Source organism: Gopherus flavomarginatus, chromosome 10 (assembly GCF_025201925.1).
Source record: "Gopherus flavomarginatus isolate rGopFla2 chromosome 10, rGopFla2.mat.asm, whole genome shotgun sequence".
In the NCBI taxonomy this organism is placed as follows: domain Eukaryota; kingdom Metazoa; phylum Chordata; order Testudines; family Testudinidae; genus Gopherus; species Gopherus flavomarginatus.
In genome coordinates this window covers 59,235,696-59,259,607 of record NC_066626.1, presented here as the reverse complement: position 1 = coordinate 59,259,607, position 23,912 = coordinate 59,235,696, and the positions used below count along the sequence as shown (strand labels likewise).

Here is a 23,912-nt window from a genome sequence, read left to right as displayed (position 1 = left end):
CGGAATACCATTAAAACACAGGGATGCATGCCTGCATATCTGAAGCTGGAAAGTCAGCTGGGACTGTGAAAGTCCATGCTGGGACTGTGTAAGATGCACATTTATGACTTGATGCAAACTTTCAGGTCAGAAATTGCCCTTTGTCTTAGTTTTCCACTCATGTTTGCACTTACATGTGCCAGCATGAGCAAGTCATATACTCTGTTATGTACCAAATAACCTATACTGAGGGATACTGTTTTGCCATGGTTAGGAACGGTGCTTTGTTCATTTCCTTTTTGTAATTAACAGGAAAATCAGCCTTACTAGAATGAGACCCTAAGCAACTGATTTTGGAGGAGACACAATGATAAGGGAGAGGATTTTTGAAGTCTCACGATCAGCTATAAGAAATAGCAGCACAGTACTGTGCACCGTAGCAAAAGAAGCTTTAACTTTTTAAACTGGGTGTAGCTAAATAATTCAAGATGCTGTAATTTAAATGTAACAGTAGAAACTAAGTTCAAACAACAGAGTTATAGGCATTTCAGCACAGCGTACAGTCTCCTGAAATGTGGTATTATGGAAATTACTAAGAATTTGACCACAAAATGTTTGATGCTGTATTCTGTCAATCCTGGAACAGCACTATAGTGTGCCCCCTCCCCCTCAACCTGTACATCTGTCCCTTTACAAACCTAGTACAACTGCCCCTGCTGCAGGAGCTCGGAAGATGTAGCCCTGGTTCTGAATCTACCTTTCTATTTAATAAATCGGCACAACTGAGAGTCACCATGCACCAGACACAGACACAACTGCAAATCTGTTCTTACCCTCCCCATACCACCTGAGTGCAGCTATTATTCCTCATCCTTGGGGAAAGGACTCCATATGTGATATCCAGACACCTCAGTAATTCCAAGCATCATTATCACTAGCAGGATCAAGTGCAGCTGTGATGCACTGAGAAAGCACAGTAATGCTAACACTAATCTCTGCATTCACCACACTGGCCCTCACTAGGAAGTTTAAGTACATTTATTAGGGATTCTCCAGCTCTTAAAGGTACGAAGACATCTATAAGGCTTGACGTACTAACTAATTGGGGTTTGGAACAAAAATCTTCTTATCTACTTAACTCAGGGATACTCCCTTTGTTGTTAAGTATACATACTACCTTTTATTTAGAATGCGAGTTACGGACAATTCAATTAACAGGGTTTTAACTTGGAGTTCTATACCTACTAATATTCACAGGTATTTTTGCAATATAATTGGTAGCATACTTAATTATTAACTAGCACACTTCCCTTGCCTTATGAGTGCATATTTTGTTTCATATTGTACTTCAAATTTCAAAAGTAACTAGTGATTTTGGGAGCCCAACTTGAGCCATCCTAAAGGGGCCTGGCTTTCAGAGGGTGGGAGTCAAGCACTTGTAGAAAATCAGAGCCTTTCAAGGCGGCTTGAATTTCTGGATAGTAGACAGTCCTTTAATCTAACAGGAAAAAGGCATGAGATCCAATGGTTGGAAGCTGAAGCAAAATAAATTCAGATTAGAAATGAGGAGCAAATTTTTAACAGTCAGGTTAGTTATCCACTAGAACAACTTATAGACACCCATTGTGGATTCTCCATCCCTTGAAGTCTTTAAATCAAGAGTGCTTATCTTTATAAAAGACATGATATAGCACAAGCAGAAGCTATGATCTCGATGCAGAAATTACCGGGTGAGATTCTTCGGCCTGTGCAGAAGGTCAAACTAGATTATCATAATGGTTCCTTCTGGCCTTAATTATTGAATATGACTCTATGAAATTCGACACCCAAAAAATGAGGTATCCAAAGTCATTAATCACTTCTTAAAATCTTACCGTGCTGTTTTTCAGAATCTATAAAGCTGACTAAATTAAAATTCAAGAATATTAAAGGCTGGGTGAAAGTGACACAACTAGCATTTCCACTGGTTGTGGTAGAGCAATAATCCATTTGATTAATTTGATAGAAACAGAAAGCCAGCGAGTAACTACTCCTCCCTTCCTGTTTAAATTTAAACCATTCCAGAGAATCTTGCGAATGGTAGACAGCGATTTTAACTCCACACCATATTCTGAACAAAGAAAATAGTGGCATGGTGGACCAAGCTTTTTTTATTTTTTTAAGTACATATATGACGATGCATCATAGCTATAAACAGATGGTATTTGGCCTCCTTCCTATTCTCAACATTTGGAATTCCTAAACTATGTGAATTAAACAATAATATTTTATAAACATAGAAGGGATTTTGCTCACCGCTTTGTTAACATGGAAATTATACAATGCTGACATTTATTTAAATTTTAAAAAGTAAACAAGAGCGTGCATTGAAATAAAGCAAACTAAAATCAACAGAGAATAGCATGTTCAGTGTGCACATTACCTACAGTGGCACAGGCCTTTTTAGGGGAGACATAATGGGATGAAACACAAATTGTAGCTTAGACAGTCTGATCCTTTGTACTCTAAAGGCTCATTTAACACCTCTCTGTAAACAAGGGATATTTATACCATAATTGGCTAGCTGACCATCAGTGTGCATTTATTGCCTAACCTGCTATTATGGAGTTAAAAAGAAGTTCCTCTTCAATTGCTTTCCTAGGAGCGAAAGTGTGTTTGCAATTTTAGTATCAACTGAATTTAGTCTAACACCTGCACTTAGAACAAGAAACACTTTCATAATAGCAAAATTGTGCGTGTGGGGGGGGATGTATTGCTGACAGGAAAAGAAGAAAGTATCAGATCTTGAAATAATTCTGTTTGCTTAGATTCCTCTTTCATGCCCCTCTTAGCCCCTTTTTATGCTTCTTTCCCACTTGCAATACAAAATCTAGGAGGCACTTAGTTTTCAATCAGTATTCCCAGGTCTGCAAAGAGATTCTGTGAGGAATAAATAATTAATCAGAGATTTTAATCACTATTATGATTTTGAAAAAGGCTAATTATCATTGTTTACAGACATGTCTTTCCAATGAATTGCCTTGTTTTGCCTTCAAAGCTCTAAAGGTTAAGCCCTTTGCAAGGATCCCTCCCACTTCAACTCTCCCTTTTTATGCAGACACCAACACCTTGTCATAGGAAACCCACACTTTGCTAAGGCCCTGGGAAATGTGGATGATACAGTATTGGGCTAAGGAAAAAGGCCAACAGATCCACCGTGCCTGAGTGTATATACAGTTCTGAAACATACAGTGTGAACCTGCCTCGATGTAAGTCAACAGCAAAACTCCCACGGACTTCAGTAGGGTCAGGATTTCACTCCGAATACGCAGTCACTGCTCTGACGGGTTACTGGCTAGCCTTTCAGCACGCCAGCAAACCAGACTGACACAAGCATGGCCACCACATAGGAGAAAGTCAAATGCAAACCACAGCCTGGACCTAAACTTCATAACACTGCCTAGCCACTAACCACCGGGGGGAAAGCGATCCCGGGGAGCAGTAATTTTTGCTGCTATTATTGTTGGCTTCGTTGGTCATTTATTTATAAACGGCGTACAAGGATATTAGTAAATGTTTCCCTCTGAGCTAGTAACGACGCACTTGCCAAAGAAGAACACATCTTCTGTTGTTAACATTCTTTCTACAGCACGTGGGTTTTTCTAAGGGAACAAAGTTTCCGATCAAATCAACGACAAAATCTAACAAAGCAAGCGTTGCTTTCGCTGAGGATCGCACCTCAGCCCCTCCTAAAACCCGACAATGCATAAATCCTCACCTTGGGTCCCCTTCTGGGGCTAGGTAGGAGAAGGAAGTGTTACTAAATGTCAGATTTTTCCTTGCCTATGCCCCCAGTGTTTCTGCAGCAGGGAAAGCTGCAGCCTTTCGTGCGTGCATAGTTAATACGGATTACACCTTCCTTGGGCTCACTTTGCCTGGGATGGGGATTTGCATCAAAAATGCTGCAGCCAAAAAGGGTGGGTGTAGGGGGAATACACACAAACCTCTTAGCACAGGGATCCGAGAAGTGCAGAGCCAGGAAGGACAAAAAGAGGGAGCTTAAGACCTAATAAAACAGAGCGATAACTAACTAGAGCAGGGCTGCCTGCCCGCAGCCGTATGGGAGAGCGGCACTGCTACAGGACTTCAGCTGCTACCCCCGCCAAACCAGCGGTGTCTTTTCTCTCTTTCCCCTAAGGGCCCCCGCGCCCGCGCCCGCGTTCTGGGGGATTGATCAGAAGCGACTCCCAGGCCCGGCCAGCAGCAGGATCTGCGCTGCCCAGAACACGCGGGATGAGCCGGGGAGTCGGCGCTGCGGAGCGTGCTGGGAGAGCCAGCCCTGGTCCTGGTAGCTGGGCGGGAGAGTATGAGCCAGTGTTCCCGGGAAACTAACAGATCCGCTCGCTTGCCGCATCCCTTTCACTGGTCCCTCTTGTTCCTTTGTAGGGGGCAGATTCCTCCCCACCCTCCGGACAGAGCAGAGAAAGCAGCAGTAACGTATGCAGATCCCAGGCTTAGCCGAGCAAATAACTTTGCTTTTTAAATGACACGTTGGTTAGACATTAAGAATAGCCGCGAAGATAGCTCGGGGTGGGTGGAAAATCGCAATGGAAACTCTGGGGAGAAACTTCCACCTCTTTCTGCTTCTCTCTGATATAATCAAAGGGATTAAAAGTTGCACGGGTCATAATTTAAATGCGCTGGCCCCCCTCACAAAAAAAACCCAACACCCCCCTGAAAGCAAGCTCCAGCTCCGGAGCTTCCCGCACCTCCTCCCTTGCTGGTGCAAATGTGTTTATTGCAAGGGTGGGAGGTGCTGTGGAATATTTGTCATTTGCCACAAAGGGCTACCCAGAGAGTGCGGGATCCCTAATTACAGCTTACAGTCAGGCAAACAGCCCCTGTCCCGCCTTTGCCATGTGTCAGCTGACGGCCGCTGCAAAAGGGAGCACAGACTGGTCACAAAGTCCCTGCTCTCCTTCGTTTTCCATGTGTGTCAATGTAAAACCCATTCGCTAGCGAGTATGGGCAGGAGCGTGCCCGGGGCCGAGCTGCAGCTGCAGGCTCCAGCATGTAGGAGGACAGTTTGCTGATGTACCCAGGGGCCTGGGGAACCTCTTGGAAGGAAGAAGAGAGTGTGTGTGTGGGGGGGGACTATTAATACTCCACTCCAGCATATTTTGCTTGTAAAATAACCCCCATCGTTACTCAGCGAGCGTTTTAAGCTTTAAATTAAGGGTTTAAACCGAAGCGATTCATTAGCGCCAGTCCAGCCCCCCCCCACCTTTTTTTTTGATTTTTGCTTTATTGCTGCTTCTATTTTCCTGGCCTAGTCTCCAGCGTTAGCGCTCCAGTGTGAACAGCCAAGTGGCTGCGAAAGCCAGAGAGCAGAGCGGCGAGCGACAAAGGCAGAACACGTCGGTGGAGGCTGCTCCCAAGAAATGCTCTGCAGCCTCGAACCACGCGGCGGCTTTTGTGTGTCGTCCCCGCCGCTGCCCCCCCGGCCCTGGCTCCAGGGCACGCTGGGTTGAAGGGGGGGGTCGGTGCAGCGCGTACGAGCCGGGGCTCCATTTGCTCACAACTCAGCTGCAACCCCCCGCCTTGTTCTTCCCGTTCAGTGTCAGGCTCGCACGTCCCAGCAGCATTTTGCTGGGCGCTCTGACACTTGGAAAGACCCCCCGCCCCGCACTCCTGGGAAGCTGGTGCCGTTTCGTTGGAGACGGTGCCGCCTGTTAGTCCCTTGAAACCCAAGGGAGGTGGCCACTGAGGCCTGGCTAGGCCCCTCTCCAGAGCAAACGCCTGGCCCCGCGTTAGGGCTCGTTCGCTGACTGCCGTTTCCCAGCCCTACGCATTTGTCCCTCGCTAGAGCCGCGCGTCTCTTCCTTGGCGGGACTCGCCCCCAGCCCAGGAGCGGTTCCCAGTCGGGACTCCCCACACCCGCTTAGTTCTAGGGGCAACCCAGGGCCGGGCTCCGCCCCCAGCGACCCAGCCTTTGCTGCCCTTCGCTGCCTGACATGCACGTTTCCCCGCCGGCGGATATTTCCCGCCCTTCCTCTGCCTTTGCTGGGGCTCTGGCGCCCGCACCGTCTTCTGGGTGCCGGCCCCGGAGCGAAGCCGCGCAGCTCCAGCACGCACTGTGCGTGACAGCAGCGAGCTGTGCGCGGAGCCACTCCCGTCCCCCCGCCTGGCTCCCCCCTTCGCGCTGGAACTGTCAGCGATCGCAGCTGGCTCGTGCACTTCCGCGGGGCTGGGCTCGCTTTTTATTATTTTTAGATCATATTGGCCTTGTTTAACCCTGATTTCCTTCTCTACCCCCCACTTACATCCTTTTGGCCCTGGAAGTCTCTCTGGTTTCTTCCAGCCAGCCCAGCTCATCAAGAAGGAAAGGGGCTGGCTCTTCCAGAGTTTAATTCTTGTTAAAATTCCACTCCCTCCTCCATATTACAAACGCTTTGTATAACTTTTATGCCTCTTTCAGTTGTGATGTTATTGCTCTGTCTAGTCCTGATTGATCGTTCAGTTATGCTGGCTTTTAAAGTACTGCCTCCAGAATGCTGGAGCAAAGACTTTGTATTTGGCATGCTCCTTGCCTTTGCAATGCCTCTCCTGGCAAGATCAAGAATTCTGGTTTGACTGGGATTCTTATGTTAAAATTCAAAGCTCATTTGTTCAGTTAAGGCTTCTGCTTAGAAGCAGCTTTCTCTTCCTCTCCCTGTTAAGTGCTCTATGATGCTGCTTACATGAAGGGTGTGTTGTAAGTGCAAGATGTAATATGGTTATATAGTACTGGATTACCAGTTTTCAACAACAGCTGTGCATATTCACTAGGAGTGTAAGGAAATATCAGAGGAGAATATAGCATTGCTATTTATTATACTATAATTAACGTTCTGATAGTGCTTCCATTATAAAACCATATTTGCAAAGCTTCATACGCCTGTGGCAAAATTTCACTTCAGGATGAAGCCTAGTTTAACCCAGTGAAGCATTTTTAAAGTATTTTAGTAAAAATGAGTTTAGCCTATTACAGGGTATATTCCCCTTGAATTTTTCTGATTTAAGGTGCTCCTTGATGTCTGCACTGATCTGAGCAAAGGACATTTGTTGCCTTTAAAAATATAAATGAGGGATAAAATCTGTCCTGTTACTCTGGAGCATACCCCTTAGAGATTTATACAGGTGTAACGGAGAAGCAGAATTTGCTCCGGACTTTTAATTTAATGCTGTTCTTTTATATGCACAGACTACTGATGTCAGTATAGAAAAATCCAGCAGCTTGATTTAGCACAGGTTTGTGCAATATCAGAGGACACAGGGCATAAAACATGGATGGCAGCATGTCTATAACAGGGCTCCCAATGCTATCAACATGAGACTGAAATGGTGCTAGCAAGGGCCAGAACATTTTGCAAACATTTCCGTTGTGTAGACAGAGCTGTTCTCTTCTTCTACAGGAGAAGGAAAAATAATTTCCTTATGGACAAACCTGCATTCCCAGAACACTCAAAATAGGCAGTAACTTAAACAGACATGCAAGGAGCATGGGCGCAGAGCCCTAGCGTATCACAGTGAACATGGCAGAGAGCTCTCTGTGGTGAGGCACTGGTGTAAGACATTACAGAAAAGCATTTAATCAAAGATCAAAAGGGCAATTACTAGACCTGCAGTGAAACTAACAATTTATATCAAAGAGCTCGCAGTTCCTATTTCAATGTAGATGAAACAATAATAGATACAAGATAAACAAAGGCAAGGGCTGATCCTGCAGCTCTTACTTGCATGAGTAGCCCAGTAAATATAGGCTACTCATATGAGTATGGACTACAGCACTGAAAACCAAATGTTATATCTAGAACATTTTTAAAGTTAAAGCTTTAGAAGAATTTGTGCAGAATGGCTGGTTCTTCCTTGGTTCTGAGAAACTACTAAAAACACCGGCAAACACACACTTTGTGATTGTTTCACACTATAGCAGCACCCAGGCTGCAGGCCTCTTGTGATGGAAATCCTCTTCTTTGGAGATTGAGGGGAAGAGCAGTGGCTCAAGCCTCTCACAAACCTTGTACCACCTGCTGAGTCGGGAAGCCTGACACAGATTAGAATAGACCAGAACACTGGCGGTGTTAACCAGGAAGGGGGTTGGCCTACTCCACTTAGGAGATATGCTGATTATACAAAACATTCTCAGGCGTCTTCCATCAGTGGACCTCCTATGAACCTAGCCATGAATTAAAGCAATCGTGGAGGAAAGCCTCTCCCCCCATAGCTCTTCTTGGGGTCTATGGAGTGAATCCCTTATTTACAAAAGTTTTCTCTGCAGACATAAGTGGGTGCAAATCGAACCCGTATAGGGGGTAGATAAGTCTTTCCTCTTAGGACGGGAATCAGGATATTAGTCCATAACAGGTTCTCTTTGACTTAAAAAATACAAAATCCTATTAGAATGAAGAATAAATGAGCATGTGCAGATCCACAAACACTCTCTAATTATCTGCTGACATATAAACTTTCTGGGTACATTCTGTCCACAAACAAAGCATTTCAAGTTGTGCACTGGCATGCACCTAAGAAGGAAAAATCCAGTGAACAGCTGCAAAATGAGCAATAACTGGCTAGGTTGTAGTACAGATGAAAAGGATCTGGGGGCTATAGTGGATCAAAAATTTTATCTGATTCTACAATGCGCTGCAGTTGCAAAAAAGGCTAATAACATTCTGGATTTATTAACAAGAGTGTTGTATGTAAGACATGGGAGGTAACTGTCTTTCTCTACTTGGAACTGGTGAGGCCTCAGCTCGAGTACCGTGTCCAGTTCTGGGTGCCATGCTTGAGGAAAGGTGAACAAATTGGAAAGAGTTCAGAAGAGAGCAACAAAAATGATAAGAGGTTTAGAAAACCTAATCTACGAGGTTAAAAAATCTGGGCATGCTTAGTCTTGAGAAAAGAAGACTGAGGGGGGACCTAACAACATCTTCAAATATGTTGAGGGTTATTATAAAGAGGGCAGAAATCAATTAGTCTCTGTGTCGACTGAAGGTAGGACAAGAAGTAATGGGCTTAATTTGCAGCAAGGAAGGTTTAGGTTAGATATTAGGAAAAGCTTTCTAACTATTAGGGTAGTTAAGCTCTGGCACAGGGAGGTTGTGGAATTCTCATCATTGGAGGTTTTTAAGAACAGGTTGGACAAACACCTGTTGGAGTGGTTTGGGCTTACTTGATCCTGACTCAGTGCAGGGAGCTGGAATTGATGAGCTCTTGAGGTCCCTTCCTGTCCAGCATTTCTAAGAATTTATGTGCCTCGAAAAGTAATAGGGACTTCCACTTTCTTTCAAAAGGAGAACCTCACTGGTTCTAGGGAAATTGTCACACCATCTAAAGTTTTGACTAGACTTGGAAAAAGGTTGAGTTCAGGTCAGGCTCATCTAGTTAAGCCTGACCTAAACGTGACCACTTCCCTAATCTAGAAAAGGTCTACATGAAAGTGCCTCCATGTGTTCCATTACTACAGCAATGGGGCTATCTAAATATCTGAACAGTTAGAAAGATAATCTTCTATCCCTCCCTGAGGTTTCGATGACTCTTCATCAGTAGTGGAGAATCAATTAACTTCTCAAAGACACATTTATAAAAAAAATAAACTGTAATTCACATACAAAAGATTACATTAAACTAACAGTGTTGAAACCAAAAAAGTCATTAAAAAACCTCCAGAGTTAAGGCCTGCTTCTCTTTGGACTTGATCCAAAGCTCACGGAAATCAATAGGAGTCTTTCCATTGCCTTTAATGGGCTTTTGGATAAGGTTCAATGTTCTTAACTCACAATATCATGTCTTGGGATAGCAGGGGTGTCAGAACAATGTGTGAGGGGATTGTTGCCTATGGGCTTGAGCAGGAAATCAGAACTACTAGGTCCCTTTGATGGTTCTGACATTGATATTTTAAGCTATTTAACCACACCATGCCTCAATTTCCCCATCTAAAAATACTTATTTGCCTCCACATGGATGTTGTGATATTTAGTATCTGCAGAGATACTCAGATGAGAAGTACTATACAAGTGACAAGTGGTATTATTACTTATGTGCAGCAACAACTAGACAGACTGTCAGGATGAAATGACAGCTTTAACTTGCATTATTTTTCTAGCGGTCAGTTTAAAGTTGAAGTATTCAGTAATTTTAGTGTATGTACCAATAGGGAGAAGCAAACATAAATGCACAGATGATTATTGTAATATTACATTTCTTCAGGATCAGTAAAACATCACAATGTTTACAAGTGACCCACCAGAATGTCATGTAATAATTTCCCTGATCAACAAAAAGCAATCATGGAATACTGGTATGCATACAGTATCTCTCACACTGTAAAATCTGAGACCACTACACTGCTTGATGGTGTAACAAAATAGATTAACTATCACTTCTGAATTGTAAGTTCAGAGTTCACAAGTATGCATAACAGAATGTTTAAGAAAGAAACATATTACTCAGTATATTCGTCTCTGAATGGCAGGAACTGGGGTGTATTGTGGAATTAGGGGAAACACTGGCAAACCTAAAGAAGAAAACTCAATTAGTATTCAGGTGATAGAGGCTTTTTTGGAGGTGGAGGAAGAGACGCTATCTTGCCCCAAACTAGGGAAGTTGAAAGCTTATTTGTCAGAGACGGCAGTGTTAGCAGAGTTTAAACCATAATGACTTACCAAGAGAATTCCTGTTTACCTCTTGCTTCTTCCCAGACCACAGTTGAAAATCTTGGAGTTGTTATAACAATTTTATTATCATTTGCAAAACAGAATCTAAATTCATCAGATAAAGACACAATTGTATTCATTGACTCTGTCACAAGGATATGCACAGTGATAAGCATACAGATGGATGTACACACTTATACATGAATGAGATATGCTAATTAAAAAATGCAGTGGGCACTTTATTAAAAATTTATTGTACAATCTAAATTTTCAAAACATTTTACATCAACAAATACAGCAGCCTAATGCTTAGAATCATAAGTGATTTATCTTTAAAAGATTATATTTGTAACTGAATGCAAAGATTTTTGATGAACTACAGTTACATAAAAACTACTGGTTTTTATTGGAAGTATTTTGACTGTTATCTGTTTGTTCTCCATCCTTGAGAGAAATAAAACAAGTGTCTCAGCTTTCATTTTATCGGATAGATGGCACCATGTAGCATATTTCCCATGCTAGTTTGAATTACAGCTGTTTATCTTGCAGCTTTCTTTAAGATTAATTAAATGCAAATGTAACTGTGAATCATGGGAATACCTGCCAGACCCCTTATTAATACCTTCACTTAAAAACTCTGTGCCAGAGTCTCATTAATTTGCAAAAAGAAAAGTGCTTTGCCTACAAACAATTCATAGATGGCTGCCCAATTAGTCCAGTAGCACTCTGATCCTCCTTTCAGGCCCTGTGGCCCTTTGAGGACACAATAAGGCTCCAATGATAACCTGGCAACCTAGGTAGAAACCCAGCCAAGTGTGAGCGTTTGAAGCTGCAGTTTGGCTGCCATCATGTCGGCAAAAAGAAAGAATTCAGGCACCATGTCATCCAGTACAAAGGATAAAAACAGATTTAACCGGAAATTCAATGTGGCACCACATATGGGATACATGAGTGCGGTTATACAACAGGCCACATATTTTTTTTGAACAGTCTCCTGCATGTGATGCCGAGGACATGTGTAACCATCATAACGTCTCTAGGAATCTGTATTTAATTTGAGTTCGGGTGGTGGCAGGGATTGGAGATCTGAAGCTGCCACAGGTTTGTGGCAGATGGCTCTGTGTCAGCTATGACAAGCAGCCAGGCTCAGCTTCCTCTGCAGATTTTCTTTTCTCTCTGATCAGGTAAATATGGGCACACTCTGGAAAGTTCTACAGATTCTGCCTTAGGCTACAAGTTTGTGACTTAGCTCCATCTGTCACAAATCTTCCCTAGGTTCTGCTGTGAGCAGAGACCTGAATTTATCACGTAGTGCTGCCCAAGAAAACTGATCCATCTCACCCTATGAGAAAAAGAAAAGGATTCAAATGAAGGAACATGAGCTGCTAAAACACAAAAGAGCTGTCCTTAGTGTGAACAAAATGACACAAATGCTTGATTAATATATAACTATTTCATGTCTTCAGAGGTAGATTCTGAAGTAGTGCAGATAGTATAAATACTACTGTAAACCAGGGTCAGAAAATCCTGCCCTCTGATTGGATCAAAGTATTAGACTTCCAATCTCAGGATGGAACAATTTTGTAAACAAGTGCTGTTTGCTGCAAACACTTCGCCTGATATCAGCACATTGCTGCACTTATGAGGCTTTATGTCTGACCGAGAAGTTTTTAAATCAGAACAAAACCAGAAGATGCTTAAGTGATGATTTCATTTCCTCTCCCCAGAAACAAACTTCACTTTAAAGGGACAGTCACGGGTGAAGCATCACTCTACCAAAAGTAGGAACTGTGCAGTTTGTTTTAAGAATGGTGCAATCATGAGTTTTAGCAGAACTTGGTTTACAAATATGCTTATTTTTAACATTAACTTTCTATTAAATAATGTAAACAGCAGGAGCTGGAAAGTCCAGAAGACTAAGAAAGGGATATGATGCCTGCTGTTCACCTAAGCCACCGGTTCAAATCTGATCCAGGTCAGTAGTGACTCAGTTACTGATTTTTTTTTAAATGATCTACAGGAAATTATTTGGCAGTCTCCGTTTATTTGCTATTAGACAAGTATTCATGCCAACAAACAACTGTAAGTGTGGTTGGCAGTCTCAGCAGAGGTGCTGCCAAGGACTGAATGGGCAGGAAGACCAGACTCTCTCTCCCATCTTTAGACAGGGCAGACCATGGCAGGGGCATTATATGGAAGTTTATTGTGTGTTGTGTTGCTATCAGTTCTGTGGATGGAAGACTTCAGTCTCCAGTATTTTTAATCTATCATTTTTCACATGTACTAAACTCAATTTAAATATTTTTGAAGTAAAATTGCCAGGATTGAGTAGCAGTAATGTGAATACTAGTCCTGATTTTACCAGACTAGTCCTGATTTTTTGGCCTTTATTTCATAACAACCTGCTGTAGGATACAAATAAATTATAATATCCTTCTCCACTGTGTACATCGGTGGAAGTGTGTTTGAGTTTTATGGTGTTCTGATACGCCAGTACCATTACACAACTGAATATTTGTGTGGTGTTCGTATATATAAAACTGCAAAGGCTCTCACTGGTTGTTATTCAAAGGAGTGGAATATGAATCAACCAAAAGTTCCTAAAATTGGGACACTTCCAAGCTCCACCCACAAAACAAGGTCTTCCCACTGGAGGCATGAAAACAAGATTTCACTAGCAGAAGAGTAATATTCCATAACACAATGGACCCTCTTCTTTCTTGCATGATTTTATCAACAATGAAATAATTAATATTGCCATTTAAACTATCATCATTAGACTTCAGAGTTAACATTTCATTCAAATTAAGAGGGCCAGTTCACCCTATTCTCAGACCTATCACTTCAGGATATCTGCAGATTCAGGTAGACAGTGCTGCATCAGTTTTTTGCTCCATTAACATTTTTAAGATTATCTTTGCAACCATAAGAACTAAAGTTTATTTAATAGGAAAGCTGACATTGGAAGCACAATATGCCAACATTCAATAAAACAGCAATTCACTAAACCACTTTGAACTGGCTCAGTTCAAACCCTGTAAACCACCTTGTCCTCTTTTTTTAAGTAACAATTAGGTCGAGAAGAATATAAGAGGACAAACTTGACCAATGCAGTAATTACCTTTGGAACTCAACATTCAAATACATCAAATGCCTTTGGAAACAAATGTTCAAATACTGGGTCTGTGACTTGGCTGCTTTTTGAGGCATGAGGCTAACTGCCTTAAGCCATCTGAGAAGTACTCCAGACATCTTTCATTGTACAAATCAGCCTGGCTTGTAATTCTTTGCTCATTAATTTTAACATTTCCTTCTTTTCTCCATATTTTAACAATCAATTTTAGGGTGCAGGCTGATGCATCGTCTGTTCCCTGCTATTGTTATAATATAAAATACTTTAAAATCAGAATAACAATATCACAGATAATAAATAAAACCACCTGGAATCAAAAAGTAGCCTGTCTATCCTAAACAATCCAAATGACATGACTTTGTGTGACTCTCTTTCCTTGCTTGTTTGTATATTTCTAACACGGAACGCAATGGAACATCTAAGTAACTAAACTAAACTAAAGACAAATCTTCTCTCACCAATCTATTAGAATTCTTTGGATGTGACACTGAAGTAATGGGAAAGGGAGAACTAAGTAGATATAATTTACTTAGGCCTGGTCTACAGTGAGGGGGGGTCAGGGTGAAAGATCTAAGTTACGCAACTTCAGCTACATGAATAATGTAGCAGAAGTTGACGTACTTAGATCTACTTACTGATGTGTCTTCATGGTGGTAAGTCGACGGCTGACGCTTCCCCATCGACTCTGCCTGCGCCTCTCACTCTGGTGGAGTACCAGAGTCAACAGGAGAGTGCTCAGTGGTCGATTTATCACGTCTTCACTAAACGCGATAAATCAACCCCTGCTGGATCGATCGCTCTGGAGTTAAGTGTAGACATGCCCTTAGACTTTGACAAAGCTGCTCACAAAAAGTTACTGAAGAAACTAAGTAATCAGGGGTCAGAGGCAAAGTGTAGTCATGAATCAAAAAATGGCTATGAGACAGGTGACAAAAGGTCAATTTTTGTCACAGCAAAGGATAGCACTGGGTTTTCTCAAAGTTCCATATTACGTCTGATGTTATTTAACACTTATTTCTTTATTAATCTTGTGAAGGTGGCATATAGTGAGGTAGCAAAATTTGCAGATGACACAAAATTAATTAGAAGACTGAGAAACTACAGAGGGATTTAACCAGGCTAGGTGAATGGACAACATGATGGTAGATGAAGTTCATTACTAATAAATCCAAAATAATGCACATGAGATTATTATTATTATTTGAACTACACATCCACCTCACAGGGTTCTAAATTAATTTTATCAGCTCAGGAAAAAAGATGTGGTGAACACCACGGACAGTTCATTGAAGACCTCTGAATGTTCAGCTATGGTCAAAAAAGCAAACGATATTTGGATGCATAAAGAATGGTATGGAAAATAACACAGAACATGTTGTAATGCCATTATATTAACTGATGACATGATTTCATCTGGAATATTGAGTGTAGTACTGGTCATTCCATTTCAAAAAGGATTGAAAAGATTGGCATTATTAACCTTAGAAAGGAGACAAATAAGAGGGGACATGATAAATATATATATTATATTATATCATTATATTTATCATATAAAAATAATGAATGTCATAGAGATGTGAGATTGGGAGCGCACCAAGGAACTCAAAATGCCTCCTGGCACTCCCTCTAAGTCCGCTCAGCCTGCAACACCTAGCTATGCCTAATTAGGAGAGCTGGATGGGAAATGGTTTTCCCAACTCAGGAAAATTTTTGAGATTTCAACTATTTTTTCTGCCTTAAATTGGGACAAAGAAAAAACCTCAGAAATTATCACAGAACTGAAATAATGAAATATCTCATTCTAGAAACAATATACACCTCTACCCCAATATGACATGAATTTGGATATAACGCGGTAAAGCAGCGCTCGGGGGGGGGGGGGGGGGGACGCAGGGCTGTACGCTCTGGCGGATCAAAACAAGTTCGATATAATGTGGTTTCATCTATAATGTGGTAAGATTTTTTGCCTCCTGAGGACAGCATTATATTAGGGTAGAGGTGTATGCTCATAATGATCCCTGGCTGTCTGCCTGGCAAGCTGCAGGACAGGTAGGGACCCTGGAAGCCCTGGCAGCTGCTGACTGATATGATTCTTGTCAGTTTAACTGCTGCCCATTACTGAATAGCAGTGTTAAAGCTGAACAGACTCTTGGTGTCAAGTTAACAAGAGACTGACCAGTGTCGCCACTGGGTAGCAGTAAAACTGTCAAGAATCATGTCATGCCAGTTTCTAGTCGGCAGCTTCCAGGGCTTGTAGAGTCTCCAGCTCCGTATCAGCCAGGCTAGTGGGCTGCCAGAGCCGATGGGCCTGGAAGCACAGGAAGCCCTGTGTTCTTGGTAGCCTGCATGGAGGTTGAAAGGGAACTGAGAGCCTGGGAACCCTGAAAGTGCAAGCTCGCAAGCTCTGAGGTTCTGTGGTCCATCAGAAATTTGTCAAAATCAAACCATTTCCAAAAACCAGTCTATTTTCGATTAATTGGCAAATCCTGACTAAAAACGATTAATCAGAATTTTTTTCCGATTAGTTCTACTAAATAGCATGATTGGGCCCTTAGACTGTAAATTACTCAGGGCAGGGGAAATAGGCCTGACTGGGATCTTACTTACTTAAACTGGTTTCACACCAGTGTAATGCCACTGACTTCAGTGGAGGTACTCCTGATTTAAACTGGTGTAAATGAGATAAAAATCAGGTAATATGTCTTTTCATATGCATGTAACGTACTCTTGTGGTGTTACAGAAATAATAATAGTAGTATCAGAAAATGGTCCAAATTCTGCTCTCAGTTAAACTGATATATGAATGAATTTGCCTGTATGAGCTGAAGTTGATAGAAAGCCCAGCTGGGCTCATTAAGCTGACATTGGGAGCTGATGCACCATTGTTATTTGTTTAGTTCTTGACTGTGAGTGTACTGGCTTAGAACACACAAAAACAAAGACTAACTTTTAGCTAAATAAAACTAGAGCAGAGCAAATAATTGATCCATTATTTTTTGACACAACTATCCCCTCTTCATCGGTTAATCAATTGTGGGATGGAGCATTCAAGTTGAAATGAGTTTTCAGAGCCATTACAGTATAAAAGGTAAACAGTGTGTACCATGAAAAGTCCTTATTAGGAACTTACACTTATGTATGTTTTAAAAAAAACTATAAATATGTATTTATGTAATGTACAATTCACTGTTACAGTCTATTGTGTTAGCGTGTTCACTTTAATGGGATTGGAGGGCGGGGGGGATTGCTTGTTTGAACTTCCATTAACAAAAACAGTGACACTCCAGGCCTTGTGTTCTGGTAGATATCAGCTTTACTTGGGCATTCAGAAGTACTTGGCTTCACTTTATATTTCACAGTGCACCCAAGACTTATTCACAACACAGCCTTTGGTGTCCTACATTTTTTAAGTTGATTGCCTTTTTTGTAACAAGTATCATTCTATCTTCCTTTGCCTCTAACTTTATAAGTTGGCACAAGCACTGCACATAATCAACATAATAATGCAGCAATGTATTTGACTACTTTTGATACTCTTAATAATACAACGGCAACAAAAATAGGCAGAAAATGTAAGCAAAGGCTTATTTCTATTTCAAGACTTATGAGACAGAATGTCTAAAATGTAAAGGAAAAATATTCTCTTTTGCTTTTATAGCGTTTTTCTGTCTCTTTGTAGGAACACACAGCTGTATTTTGAAATTTTAGTAATGGAGCATGCCAGAAAAGGTTATGAAAGAAGAAAAAAGGAGCAAATTGCCATATCAGATCTCTTTTCCCACTTTCCCTGTATCACTACTGTACATACTGAATATGGACTCCTAAGTGTAAAGCAACTAATATCGGTGAATAAGCTAGTGTATGACCCAGATGAGTTCACCGCTGAGGTATTGTTTACTGCTAGTTTCAACTGTCTGAAGAAGTATTTCATTTACAACACATTTCTAAGTGGACATTCTTTCAGAACCTTTTAATGGTAGTTTATTTGCAAAATAAACAATTCTTGTATATTTGCGTCTATGTGTATTCACATTCTCAAGGCCTGATCCAAAGCCTATTAAAGTCAAAGGGAATCTTTTTACTGACTGTCACGAGCTTTAGCTCAAGCTCTGGTTTTGTAATTCTAAAATGATTTGTCCCCAGTCCTTCCAGTGCTACTTTTTCAAAAACTACACCTCTACCTCGATATAATGCTATCCTCGGGAGCCAAAAAATCTTACCACGTTATAGGTGAAACCACGTTATATCGAACTTGCTTTGATCCACGGAGTGCGCAGCCCCCCCCCCCCCCGAGCGTTGCTTTACTGCGTTATATCCAAATTTGTGTTATATCGGGTCGCATTATATCGAGGTTGAGGTATACTACAAATACGTAAAACTTGCAAACACTCAGTTGCAGGGTTAATAATGTGCAACTTGAAGTGATGTGATAAACTGCTCCATTTCTGTGGTGGCACTTTACTTATAACTCATTCACCAAGGAGTGTTTTTTCAAAAGGAGGCACTGGACACAAATGAAGCATTTTGCTTATGGGGCTGTGTACACATTCCTCTCTGTGCCATACTTTGATAGCATACTCCTTTAGTATCAATGTTTGTTCTGCCACTATTTCCATTTTCAGCATCCCAGCATTCCCTTTATGCAGGAGCTAGGGATCCATACGCATAAGGTAGATCCATGTGAAAGAAAACTGCTAACTGAACGCAAAAAATTGGGAAATGTCAGGGTAAACGTTTAAGAACAGTTTTCTCTTTGAAGTCTCCATGTATAGTACTGACTCAAGAAGTAATGCTGAATACTGGAAGTGTTCAGTCAGCATTTTAAACTATTATGAGCTACCTTCTGAACCATTGCCAAGTTAATAGACAATGAAAGATAATGAGCTTGAAATTGGGTGTTAAATTGCATTTTTGGTTCTCTCCTTTTTTACTTGAAGTTTAACTGTTTCCTGCAGAAACAACATCTTCTTTTGATGTATCATTATGTAAATGACTATTTTTAGGTCACAAAATAAGTCAAACATATATTCAGGACTAAATTATACCTCCTTCTGCATGGGTATGCTAAAGGAGGAGAGGGGGCAGGTGATGCATGCATTGAGCAGCCAGGCATTTTCTGGTTCCCAGTGCAAGGAGAATGGGGCTAGAGGGATGAGTGCTGCTGGTAGTATTAGTGGCCCAGGTTAGGAGAGGTTTACTTGGCAAGTCCACTACCCGCATGCTGGGGTGACTACAGGTATCACAAGGGGCACCTCTATCCATGCTCATCCAGACCTCTAAAGATGTTGGGGAAACTTTTAAAAGTGCTTATGTGATTTAAGAGCCTACGTCCCATTGACTTTCAATAGGTCTCAGGCTCCTAAGTGACCTAGATGCTTTTTAAAATGCTACTTGTTATGCCTTTATCACGCTCTTTTAATGTGCCTTGCGCCAGTCCCAAGGGCACCTGAGGCTTGTAAGAGCCCTAATTTAGCACTCAGTGTTGTAAATTTTCAAATTAGCACATGTGAAAATAATAGCTATGTTATCAAAACATCACCATGTGATGATAAGTTATTAGTGAAATAATGTAAAAATCAGTACACTATCTACAAACACATAACTAAAGAAAAGTTTAATTACTACCATGGCGTACAAATGCATCTTAAAAATCTGAAAGCAAGTTTAGCATAGACTAATGGATCAGAATTTTATTGGTCATTCCAATAATTTAAACTTTTATTTCTTTAAAGAAATCATTGCAAAGAATAATGGTGGGATAAATATTAGTAAATTATGCTTTCAGTAAACTTTCTTCTAAATTCTTCAGATAAGAAATTATAAGCACATTAAGAGTTAACTTTCACTTCATTTAAACTTTTAGTACAAAGAGTTAAATATTCACAATAATTGCCAAAATAGTTCTAAAAGGGGCAAAAAGAACTTACCTGATGTCATTCACCTCAGCTTCTTGAGGACTGCAGATTAAATTATGATAGGAAGGTAGGTTTATCCTCATTAGTGTAATTGTTGGATCTTTCTTTTACTTTCCTTTTAAACTAATGAGTTACATTAATCCAGGTTCATTTTTATAAGCCTCTTGGGTCCAAATGTAAAGGACAGTCATTTTAGAAAACAATAAATTTAAAAAAAAGCATGTAGCATGCATTAAGTGTATGTATTCATAAGACCTAGGTTAATACAACTGGCATCTAGTTTAATTAATCCTTGTTAGTGTAATAACTAATATCCCTCCCTAGCATGTTTCCCTTAAACATTAGTATGTTAATTAAATGTTGTTGTTTTTTTAAGTTTTTTTCTTTGTACTTCAATATGGCATTATATCTTGTAAAACTATTCTTAACAACTACCTTGTAGAGATGTTTCCTTACAATATCTGGTCTCTTGCAGAAATTCTGAAGCCTTTTAAAAAGCTGTTCAGGTGTAGAATACAGATATTCAGCTGCAGGAAAAACAGATACATTTTTAATGAAACAAAAACCTCAAAGCACACACTCGATATTAGTCACTTTACTAATTAAAAATGCATATTGCTCTGTGCCGCCTCGTGTTTTACATTATTTAAGCATGATTTTATAAGGTTACCTCAGCTCACAAGGATGTTTAATGCTAAATAAGACTGTGTAGTTGTGCTGTTTAGACATCTCCTTTGGGTGATTAAAATACATTATTCTAATGTAACACAATGCATATGTGATACATTTAGTGATGAGATTTTTCAAAGAACTGGTACTATATTAGTGTGTATCCTGTACCACAGTTGCATATTATTAAGTATTAAATGTTTAAATAATTTGGTGTGATTTTCAGACCTCTATTTTTCTCTCTGTATATCATTAAAAAAATCTGCAATCCATTGCAGCAGCACTGACCTTTTTATAAAAATGTATCATTATGGGTTGTGTATGCTAACAATGAAGAATGCTATTTCAAAACTTGCTTTTGTGTTATCTTGAAAGAACAGATGGTAAATATAAACTTAGTCTAATGTATTAAAACACATAAAATTTTCCTTAACACTAACATGTTGGCTTGCCAAATAAACAATTGCTTTTGCTTAAGTTTATTCTCAAACTTTACATGAATCACGTATTAAATTTCAACAAAAAGAATGTGCATCAAAGCAGCTACCTGGAAATATTTCTGGATACACCAAAGCGTTAGGACATAGTGGATAACAACCACAATATACAGCTTCTATCCTAAAGATTAAAAATGATAAACAAATACATTAAAAATACATCATGGAGCCAAAAAAACATCTTTTGGTCCAACAGCATTGAAGTTGACTGCATAAAGCAGAAGTAAATCATTTTCCCTGTTCAACAGTATAATCCTTCTAACTGCCAAAGTTGCTCTTTTTAAAGATAATTTTATTGATCATATGAATTACATAGAACAGAACAGTGAGCATATGTTTTGTTCACTGAATAAATCAAAGCGCGGCTCTGCATTTTTTTGTTTTTTAAATACTGTTTAACACATTTTATAATCAGCAGACAGACACATGTAACAACATGGTGAAGTATGGACAGCTTTTCTTAATAATGCTGCAGAAAAACAAGGATATTCATGCAATAACAATTACCTGGCATAAAGTGTTTTGTTCTTAAACTATAGGAATTCAAACGTTACACTTAAACATTGTCTACGAAAAGTGCCAAGATGTTGGGACATCGTCATTTTATACATATGATTCAGATCATGTGATTCAGGACACAAAATTTGTATTTTTTTAATAAATACTGTCAAGAATCTTTTGCCAAAGCATTTAGTGGTTTATACTGTTGTTTTCTTGAGGAATAATTTACATAACCTTCCATAATATCAAACCTAAATATTTTATTATTGTGAAAGAATGTCAGAAAGTTATCAAATAGCAAATCTAAAGAGAAATTATCGAGTTTATATTTGCATTTTGATAACTGAACAGGTTAAAGTACTAAGTATTTAACTTATTTCTTCTGCATAATGACCACTGATCTGACATATAATAAACTTTGAAGATACAACTGTAATTTCTGTTGGCCAGAAATTACACAGTGAAATTCAAAGCACTTTTAAAAATATGTTTATTTTATGAAAGTCTGAATATATCCAACATGCTGACCAAAGAAGGGCTTTATTTTTAACTTCAGCTTATTTCCTCGTCTTGTCAACAATCACTTTTTCAAATTTATGACGACAAAACAAATGCATTTTAACGTATTTCTGCACATTTTGTTTTTATTTTATTACATTCAGTTCAGAAAGAATTGTTTCTTTTTGTCCTGCTAAGTTTTGGGGGGAAAAGAAAGAAAGTTTTGTTTTCAATCTGTCTTTAGCCTTAGAAGGACCAAGATACACATTTCCTCTCAAATACTTAGCAAGGTATTAATTAAACAATTGTAATTTCATTTTTTAAAATAATATGCATTTTAAACATTAACAAAAATTTCAAAGTGTTCAAAGTCTACAATTATATTTTTTTTACTAAAGGAAAATGTTTCTAGTATGTGATTTACTTGATAATTTTTCAGTTCTTAAATGTTGTGTCAGATATCAAAACAAGTAGAATATTAAAGTTTTCTTTCACCATAAAAGAAAAAGTGAAACCGTGGACGTTTCAGTAATAGCTGCAGGCCAAGAAGCAATCTGAGTCATCAATTGACTATGTAACATCCCCTTACCAAAAACTTTGTATGCATCAAGAATTAGTAAAATTAGACTCCAATATTTCTATAGTTTGTTGGGAAAAAGTTAAGATTTGGAATTATTCTTTCATTTGCAGATGATCTTATTTACATACTAATTTTCTACCTTTACACAGTAAAAACTGAATATATTTCCTTAGAGGTTCCTAGAATCGAACATTAGCTCCTACATACTATACACCTTTCAGATCATAATTCCTAGAGTTTGAAATATATTGGAAATAACATTCATTATATATTTTACACTGATTTTAGATTCAATATAAAAAGAGCATGATCATAGCTTTCACATATTTTTGTAATTTAGCAGAAAAGTATATCATGACAATAATACAATTATTAATTATTTCAATTCTTAAGCATTACCAGTTAAATAATAAATAGAATTCCAATTGATCTATTGTTAAAATGGCTAGTAAATGACCTTTTTATTCCAATTAACAAATGGTCTGCTAAATCTATGAATCTTAATATTCAGATCTATTCACTTCAATTCATACAATTTATCTGCAAATAGTTGTTGGGCTTTTGATTCTAAATATAATTAGCTGATAATTTTGCTTGGCTGAATTACTTTTCTGGAGGGCCTGCTAAGGCTCTCAGTCGCATTATCCAGCAATAATGAATCTGATAGGTGAAATTTTTTACTGTAATGAGGATGAGACACAGTTGTGACACCTGAGTCTAGTAATAACAGAAGACTGCTAATTATCGACAGCACTTTTTTGTGTGATGCACAGAGAAAAAAAATCCCTCATTATTAAAAAATAAAAAGTTACAATTATAAGTGACACCGGAGGAGAGTAAATAAAATGGAGTGATTAAAACATTGCTGCTTTAAGGGTGTTTTTAATTAAGTGGAAATGCTAATGTTGTCATACTTAGCAGATGGGATTAAAATTAGTTATTGTAAGTAACTCATATTTTATGTTATGGTTTCCGCAGCATGTCTACAAGATCTAAGAAAGTGATACATTCCATAAGACATTTTAAAAATGAAATTCTCATAGTCTTTACGACTCATAATAATGAACATCATGAATAAACTATTGGAAAAAAAATCCTGCCAAGGACTTAAATAGTGTGGAATGTAACCAGAATGTATTGGACTGCTAGAATCACACTGCTGGTCTGCCTTTTTCTTTTCCAGATTATTACATTGCATATTTACTTCAAACTCGATAATAACAAAGTTTGGCGTTTGGGCAGGCATCCAACTTCAAATGTGGTGTCAAGAAGGTATGGATCTGGTGCAAGGAAAGATGATGACCACCCACCAAGGTGATGTTCTAAACTAAAGCACAGGATGCATCATGTAACTGCAGATAAAAACCTAATTGCACACTTTCTCCTACTTTATTTGTGTAAAATTTTCCATCTGCTACATCTAAAGATGTCTAAACTGTTAGTATCAAACCTGCATTCAGCTGC

General features: G+C 39.4%; 1 protein-coding gene across 1 annotated transcript in view; it reads right to left on the bottom strand.

The window, feature by feature from the left end:
* Nucleotides 1-10,714: 10,714 nt before the first annotated feature.
* The window catches only part of GTDC1 (glycosyltransferase like domain containing 1), a 288,981-nt gene continuing 275,783 nt past the window's right edge, over nt 10,715-23,912 (bottom strand). The window contains 3 exon segments of the mRNA XM_050969376.1: nt 10,715-11,997; nt 20,139-20,230; nt 20,920-20,990. Coding sequence (XP_050825333.1) covers nt 11,914-11,997; nt 20,139-20,230; nt 20,920-20,990 — 247 coding nt within the window. The 3' untranslated portion in view covers nt 10,715-11,913.